Raw genomic sequence first — 8,930 nt, forward strand, 5'->3', positions numbered from 1 at the left:
GATTTCCTTTAGAATTGACTGGTTTGATCTTGCTGTCCAAGGTACTCTTAAGAATCTTTTTCAGTATCAAAATGCAAAAGCATCAAGTCTTCAGTGCTCAACCTTATTTATGGTCCAATTCTCACATCCATACATTACTACTGGAGAAACCATAGCTTTGACTATATGGACCTTTGTTGGCAAAGTCCAATCTCTTTAATAATTTTCCACAGTTTGTTGTGATCCACACAGTCAAAGGCTTTTGCATAATCAATGAAACAGATGTAGATGTTTTTCTGGAATTCCCTTGCTTTCTCCATGATCCAACAAATGTTGGCAATTTGATCTCTGGTTCCTCTGCCTTTTCTAAAATCCAATTTGTATATCTGGAATTTCTCGGTTCACATACTGCTGAAGCCTATCTTGGAGGATTTTGAGCATAACCTTACTAGCATGAGAAATGAGTGCAATTGTTCAGTAATTAGAACAATCTTTGGTGCTGCCTTTCTTAGGCACTTGAATGAAAACTGACCTTTTTCACCTCATTGGACGCACCGGCAGCATCCCAGGTTGCTGACTTCTCCAGCAGAGCTGGGCTTACGCTTTTGCAACCATGTCTAAAGGACCTGCAGTTGGCATTGATCTTGGCACCACCTATTCTTGTGTGGGTGTCTTTCAGCACGGAAAGGTGGAAATAATTGCCAATGATCAGGGGAACCGAACCACCCCAAGCTATGTCGCCTTTACTGATACCGAACGATTGATCGGTGATGCTGCCAAGAACCAAGTCGCAATGAATCCCACCAACACGGTTTTTGATGCCAAACGACATATTGGACGAAGATTTGATGATGCTGTTGTCCAGTCTGATATGAAACATTGGCCCTTCATGGTGGTGAATGATGCTGGCAGGCCTAAGGTTCAAGTAGAATACAAGGGAGAGACAAAGAGTTTTTACCCAGAGGAGGTGTCATCCATGGTCCTGACAAAGATGAAGGAAATCGCAGAAGCCTACCTTGGGAAGACGGTTACCAACGCTGTTGTCACAGTACCTGCCTATTTTAATGACTCTCAGCGTCAGGCTACCAAAGATGCTGGAACTATTGCTGGTCTCAATGTACTTCGAATCATCAATGAGCCAACTGCTGCTGCTATTGCCTATGGCTTAGACAAAAAGGTTGGAGCAGAAAGAAATGTGCTGATCTTTGATTTAGGTGGTGGCACTTTTGATGTGTCAATCCTCACTATTGAGGATGGAATCTTTGAGGTCAAGTCTACAGCTGGAGATACTCACTTGGGTGGAGAAGACTTTGACAACCGCATGGTCAGCCATTTTATGGCAGAGTTCAAGCGTAAACACAAGAAGGATATCAGTGAAAACAAGAGGGCTGTCCGTCGCCTCCGTACTGCTTGTGAGCGTGCTAAGCGCACTCTCTCTTCCAGCACCCAGGCCAGTATTGAGATTGATTCCCTCTATGAAGGAATCAACTTCTATACCTCTATTACCCGTGCCCGATTTGAAGAATTGAATGCTGACTTGTTCCGTGGCACCCTGGACCCTGTGGAGAAAGCCCTTAGGGATGCCAAACTGGACAAGTCTCAGATTCATGATATTGTCTTGGTTGGTGGCTCAACCCGCATCCCCAAGATTCAGAAACTTCTCCAGGACTTCTTCAACGGGAAAGAACTGAATAAGAGCATCAACCCTGATGAGGCTGTTGCATATGGTGCAGCTGTCCAGGCAGCCATTTTGTCTGGAGACAAATCTGAAAATGTTCAAGACTTGCTGCTGTTGGATGTCACTCCTCTTTCCCTTGGAATTGAAACTGCTGGTGGAGTCATGACTGTCCTCATCAAGCGCAATACCACCATTCCTACCAAGCAGACGCAGACTTTCACCACTTACTCTGACAACCAGCCTGGTGTGCTTATTCAGGTTTATGAAGGTGAGCGTGCCATGACCAAGGATAACAACCTGCTTGGCAAGTTTGAACTCACAGGCATACCTCCTGCCCCCCGTGGTGTTCCTCAGATTGAAGTCACTTTTGATATTGATGCCAATGGCATCCTCAATGTTTCTGCTGTGGATAAGAGCACAGGAAAAGAGAACAAGATTACCATCACTAATGACAAGGGCCGCTTGAGCAAGGAAGACATTGAACGCATGGTTCAAGCAGAGAAGTATAAAGCTGAAGATGAGAAGCAGCGGGATAAGGTGTCCTCAAAGAATTCACTTGAATCCTATGCCTTCAATATGAAAGCTACTGTTGAGGATGAGAAACTTCAGGGCAAGATTAATGATGAAGACAAACAGAAGATTCTTGACAAGTGTAATGAAATAATCAACTGGCTGGATAAGAACCAGACTGCAGAGAAGGAAGAATTTGAACATCAGCAGAAGGAGCTGGAAAAAGTCTGCAACCCCGTCATTACCAAGCTGTACCAGAGTGCAGGAGGCATGCCTGGGGGAATGCCAGGAGGAATGCCTGGGGGCTTCCCTGGAGGTGGAGCTCCTCCATCAGGTGGTGCTTCCTCTGGGCCCACCATTGAAGAGGTTGATTAAGCCAGCCTAGCATAGATTTAGCATTGTTCCACACAAAACATGGAAGGACCCAAATTGTAGCAAATCCCGTGGCAGTTATGAAGTTGAGCTGCTATAGTAAATAAACTGGGCATTCTTGATACTTGAACATGGAATGTGTGCACATGGAAAAACATTGCACTTTACAAACACTGTATTGTAAGTGGAAAAATGCAATGTCTTAAATAAAACTGTATTTAAAATTGGCAAAAAAAAAAAAAAAAAAAAACTGACCTTTTTCAGTCCTGTGGCTACTACTCAGTTGTCTAAATTTGCTGGCATATTGAGTGCAGCACTTTAACAGCATCATCTTTTAGGATTTGAAATAGCTCGGCTTTAATTCCATCACCTCCACTAAATTTGTTCATAGTGATGCTTCCTAAGGTCCATTTGATTTCACATTCCAGGATGTCTGGCTCTAGGTGAGTGATCACACCATCGTGGTTATCTGGGTCATTAAGATCTTTTTGTATAGTTCTGTTTATTCTTGCCACCTCTTCTTAATGTCTTCTGCCTCTGTTATTTCCTTATCATTTCTGTCCTTTATTGTGCCCAACCTTGCATGAGTTGTTCCCTTCATATCTCCAATTTTCTTGAAGAAAGCTAAATGCAGAGTTCCAGACAATAGCAAAGAGAAATAAGAAGGCCCTTCTTCCATAAACAATACAAAGACGTAGAGGAAAATAATATAGGTTGGAAAAGACTAGAGATCTCTTCAAGAATACTGGTGATATCAAGGGAACCTCAAACATAGTGGTGGTTAATTTATGTGGACTATGTATTATTTTGGCTGCAAAGGGGAAAAAAAAGAGTCTGAAAAGTATTAACCTTTATTAATAGTTTCCTTTATTTTCCTCCAATTACGACAGCTCTACCTCAAGTATGTAAAAGTGAATCCACTATCGCTGATTAACATCATTCACCTCTGATGAAAAGCATTTAAGAAACAGGAAGATGTGCACACTCTGAGTAAAAATGCTCTGATAGCTGATTATTAACCATTCTAATCTAGATACATTGTATTTTTCTTTGTAAAACTGAAGTTATCAGTACAGTTCCTGTTCCATTTTCACCTAAATCTGTTCTCTCTCCTAATGTTTTATTTTTTTTTAATTCAGTTAAAGCAATTTTATAAAGGGGATTGAAATCTGTATATGATTCATGGCATTTTGTCAAATAAGGACTTTTTCAGAAGAACTGAAAACAATCAAAGGTTAATGACGACTTGTCCAGCTTCTCTGCCAGCATCAATAGGACATACTTGTTGGGCAATTTCTTCCAAGTGTAAAGAGGGATTTGCTTTTTTCCATTCACATTGCACTTTGCTTTCAGCTAATAGTATGCATTAGCAAGGAGGTAGGCTGAGGTCAAGAGTGCAGCATGACCAAATAAAGTGGCCCACACAGGCACTGAACCCATAAATGTGACTTAATTCAACTGAATTAAGCAACCACAGTTCATTAAAGATCTAAACTTCTCTGTCACTCACATATGTCTGACCTACACATCAATCCATGTGTTGTCTCTCTGTACCACTGAAATACTTGGTTTCGGGATAAGCTTAATTAACACTCAACACTAGCAAAGAGCCATAAAAGACCATGTCACATAGTTTTCCTTTACTGTTCTATGCAGTGGAACAGAGTATATATATATATATATATATATATTTTTTTTTTTTTAATTGCTGCTTTCCCAAACTGACCATTTCATGAGTGACAGAAACATCACAATGAACACAAGTTGTGACATGATCTAATCAGATCTTGGAGAAGAAGCGGAGTGGAATAGAGAAGCAAATGGGGTTTCAGAGGTTGAGGGTTCAACTCTGGTTCTGCCTCTTCCTACTGTGTGACCTTTGGGCAACTTGGTTTCTCCTGGCTGATATCACCATGAAAATTAAAAGAGCTGATGGATATTAAATGCCTGGCATACAGTAACCAGTCAATGCATTTTGTTATTATAGACATTTTCTCTGGTAGCTGTTTCAAGAACAGATTCAATAAATCAAGGATGGAGGAAAGGGAATTAGAAAAGGGTTGTTGTAAGAATTCTGGTCTCAAAGACAGATTTGAGAGATGTTGAATGGACAGAATTGATCACTGTCTGGCATGTGGTGGCAAGGAGTGGTGGAAACAGTGAAATTCAGGGAAGGGGTGACAAAGAAAGAAGAGTCTGAAAGGGCTTTCCTAAAAGGATATTCTACAGAGTTCTGGAAGAGAAAGGTGATACAGCCAGCAAAAGGAACATGAAGTATTGTCTCTATGCTAAAATCCAGTCTTTCCAAACTCAGCCCTGAATCCTTGGGATAAGATATATATATAAATATATATCTTATATACATAAGATATATATATATATCTTATATATATATATACACTCATAAGATATATATATAAATCTATAAGAAATCTAAGCTATCTTTGTAAATGAATTAAATACTATTCCTTTCATGTAATTTGCCATTATTTTTCTAATTCATGTCAATGTTGTAGTGATTAATAAATGATAATTTCTTACACAGATTTTTTTAAAGTAAATTTTATCCTTATTTATACTTTTTAATTGTCAAATAAGTCATATTTTGGTAAATGGGCCAGAATATAATTCTCTCATTTTCTTTAAGAAGAGTCCTTATCTTAAAATATAATGGTAACTATGTATAGCCAGTTCTTGGGAACCACTTCTCAATCTCAGAAATTTTTTCTGATTAATTGAGATTTAATAAATACGGTCATAAAGGAATTGAAAAGGAAGCCATGAAATATTCTGCTATATCCAAACAATGTCATTTTTGCTTCATAATTGTTTCTATTTGCATCTGTTATGTGACTATTCCCAGAAATAGTTGTATATAGCTAGACATAATTCTGCAGTGCTTAATTCCCTCTTCAAATCTCAACTCAACCCAAAGGGCTTCCAACAAATATTTGAGAGGCAATCCCTCCAGTTAATTGCAATAGAATATGTATCTGTCTGTGAAAGGACTTAGACTGATGAGTTAAGAGGACACTAACATTAATCTAGAAACAGAGGGAAATGCGAAATAGAGAGATGAGTTACAAACGCTGCCTTCCTGCCATTTTGACACACCCAAGACATTAGTCATTGGATCTGCGTTTTCAGTTAGGTTGTACACAAATAAGAAAAGCTAGCATTATCCACGTCAGTAAGGATATGAGGAAATAATTGCTACCAGCTCAACTTTCACCACCAACCTACTTCGCAGCCTATTTAACAGCTCTCTAGAAAAGGAAACAAGTATGAAAAAATACTCAACAATTATTCAAACAGGATGACATTTCTACTTATTTTATTCATTTGTTCCCGGGGCACGGAACAAGCGTATTCTTAGTCTAAACTCAGTTAGAGTGTGAATTTCCCTTTCTTGCCCATCCCATCACCACCACCACCGCCGCCTACACATACACAGACAGACACAACACTCATACAGGACAAACAAACACTTTATGTTTAGCAATATTTTGGTGAAATTTGATATTTGGGGAAAAATGTTTACTACATGCTATGCATTGTCAGGTCTACAGCTGTGCTTTTCAAAACCAAGGGCAACAGCTGGGGACTTTTGTTTTTGGTGAGAATAGCAGAGGCAAATTTGCCCTAAGGGACACTACACCACCAGGGATCTAAGAGGCCTCAAATTTAGCAGGAAAGGTAAAGGACTAAGAGTCAGGAGACCAGCTTACAGCCAGCTCCAGCACAACTGCAGCCTAAGCTGAGGTCAGGCACCTTGGTAACCTGGACCTCTGATTCCTGGCACAAAATGGAAGACTCAGCCTGGATGGTATCTAGTCTCTTGCAGTCACTGAGGTCATTGCTTCTCTGAGGTGCCTGTCTCACACATTTTGTATTTTGCCAACAAGAGACGGCCAGGCTCAGCACCACCCTGATCTGAAGAGAATCCCTAGGCCTCACCCAAAATACACGTTTAAATCATTTCTACATTTGTCTTTTTGCCTTTTCATATAGTTTATGGGGTCCTTGAGGCAAAAGCAATCCAAAGAAATAGAGAAAAACAATAGAATGGGAAAGACTAGAAATCTCTTCAAGAAAATTGGAGATACCAAGGGAATATTTCATGTAAAGATGGGACAATAAAGGACAGAAACAGTAAGGACCTAACATAAGCAAAAGAGACTAAGAAGAGGTGGCAAGAATACACAGAAGAACTATACAAAAAAATGTTTTAATGACCCAGATAACCACGATGGTGTGGTCACTCACCTAGAGTCAGACATTCTGGAGTGTGAGGTCAAGTGGACCTTAGGAAGTATTGCTACAAACAAAGCTAGTGGAGGTGATGAAATTCCAGCTGAGCTATTTCAAATCCTAAAAGATGATGCTGTTAAAGTGCTGCACTCAGTATGCCAGCAAATTTGGAAAACTCAGCAATGGCCACAGGATCAGAAAAGCTCCATTTTCATTCCAGTCCCCAAAAAAGGCAATGCCAAAGAATGGTCAAACTACCAAACAACTTGGCTCATTTCACATACTAGCAAGGTAATGCTCAAAATCCTTCAAGCTAGGCTTTAGAAGTACATGAATCAAGAACTTTCAGATGTACAATTTGATTTTAGAAAAGGCAGAGGAACCAGAGAACAAATCTCCAACATCTGCTGGATCACAGAGAAAGCAAAAGAATTCCAGAAATGCATCTACTTCTGCTTTATTGAGTACACTAAAGCCTTTGACTGTGTGGATCACAACAAACTGTGGAAAATCTTAAAGAAATGAGAATACCAGACCACCTTACCTGGCCCCTAAGAAATCTATATGCAGGTCAAGAAGCAACAGTTGGAACCAGACATGGAAAAATGGACTGGTTCAAAATTGGGAAAGGAGTGTGTCAAGGTGTACCTTGTAAGCTTGTTGAACTTATATGCAGAGCACATCATATGAAACGCCTGGCTGGATGAATCACAAGCTGCAATCAAGATTTCTGGAAGAAATACCAACAACCTCAGATATGCAGATGGTACCACTCTACTGGAAAAAAGCCAAGAGAAACTAAAGAGCCTATTGATGAGGGTGAAGGAGGAGAGTGAAAGAACTGGCTTAAAACTCAACATTCAAAAAACTTAAGGTCATAGCATCCAGTCCCATCACTTCATGTCAAATAGATGCAGAAAAAGTGGAAACAGTGGCAGATTTTATTTTCTTAGGCTCCAAAATCACTTCAGATAGTAATTGCAGCCACAAATTAAAAGACACTTGCTCCTTGGAAGGAAAGCTATAACAAACTTAGATAGCATATTAAAAAGCAGAGACATCACTTTGCTGACAAAAGTCCATGTAGTCAAAGCTATGCTTTTTTCAGTAGTCATGTATGGATGTGAGAGCTGGACCATAAAGAAGGCTGAGCACCAAAGAATTGATGCTTTCAAATTGTAGTGCTGGAGGAGACTCATGAAATTTTCCTTGGAGAGCAAGGAGATCAAACCAGTCAATTCTAATGGAAATCAACCCTGAATATTCATTGGAAGGACAATGCTGAAGCTGAAGCTCCAATCCTTTGGCCACTTGATGAGAAGAGTTGACTTAATAACAAAAAGACCCTGATGCTGGGGAAGATTGAGGGCAGGAGGCGAAGGGGTTGAAAGAGGATTAGATGGTTGGATGGCATCACTGACTCAATGGACATGAGTTTGAGCAAACTCTGGGAGATGATGAAGGACAAAGAAGCCTGGTGTGCTGCAGTCCATTGAGTCACAAAGAGTTTGCACGACTTAGCAGCTAACCAACAACATTTGTGTTACTCTGTGATGAGAACCTAAGTCTAGTTTGCCAAAGGATGAATGAGAAATACATATGAAAATGTGAGTAGAATGAAGTTAGAATAAAGTAGAATGAAGTATAGACCATGCCAAGACTTCCGTTGACTCAATAGAAACAGTGATATACCTGAAATACATAGGGAAGAGGAAATTGGAATAAATGACCCATTCCATTCAAAGTTACAACAGAGCAATAATTACCAAATGTGTTCCACAAGATGTTAAATGTGTTCCTGTTAGAAAGGGAGGGTGTGGTTATTATGATCAAATTAGTTTGGGAGTAGATGGATTAAATGAATTAAGCGGATTATTTTTGCTCTAGAACCTCTGAGAATATGGTATGAAGCCTTTCCCAAACTCACTGTCAATGGAGCATTTCTTTCCCAGAGAATCTCACAGGATCACTCTGAAAGAAAGATGCTTTAGAATATACCGTCTAAGATAGATTAGGGAAAATAAAATATATTGACAAAACCTGTCAATTTGCTTTCTGATATTCACTAATATATTAACATATCATCTTTTAGAGATGCATCCAAATTTGATGTCTACTTGAAATTTTACCCAGCCAGGAA

At 39.6% G+C, this 8,930-nt stretch overlaps 1 protein-coding gene across 1 annotated transcript; it reads left to right on the forward strand.

The window, feature by feature from the left end:
* The first annotated feature begins 523 nt into the window (after positions 1-523).
* On the forward strand, positions 524-2,669 carry LOC102393502 (heat shock cognate 71 kDa protein). Its single transcript, XM_044924495.1, has one exon. The coding sequence runs from the start codon at positions 593-595 to the stop codon at positions 2,540-2,542; it is 1,950 nt and encodes a 649-aa protein (XP_044780430.1). The 5' UTR covers positions 524-592; the 3' UTR covers positions 2,543-2,669.
* Positions 2,670-8,930: the final 6,261 nt, after the last annotated feature.

Source organism: Bubalus bubalis, chromosome 10 (genome assembly GCF_019923935.1).
Source record: "Bubalus bubalis isolate 160015118507 breed Murrah chromosome 10, NDDB_SH_1, whole genome shotgun sequence".
Lineage (NCBI taxonomy): Eukaryota > Metazoa > Chordata > Mammalia > Artiodactyla > Bovidae > Bubalus > Bubalus bubalis.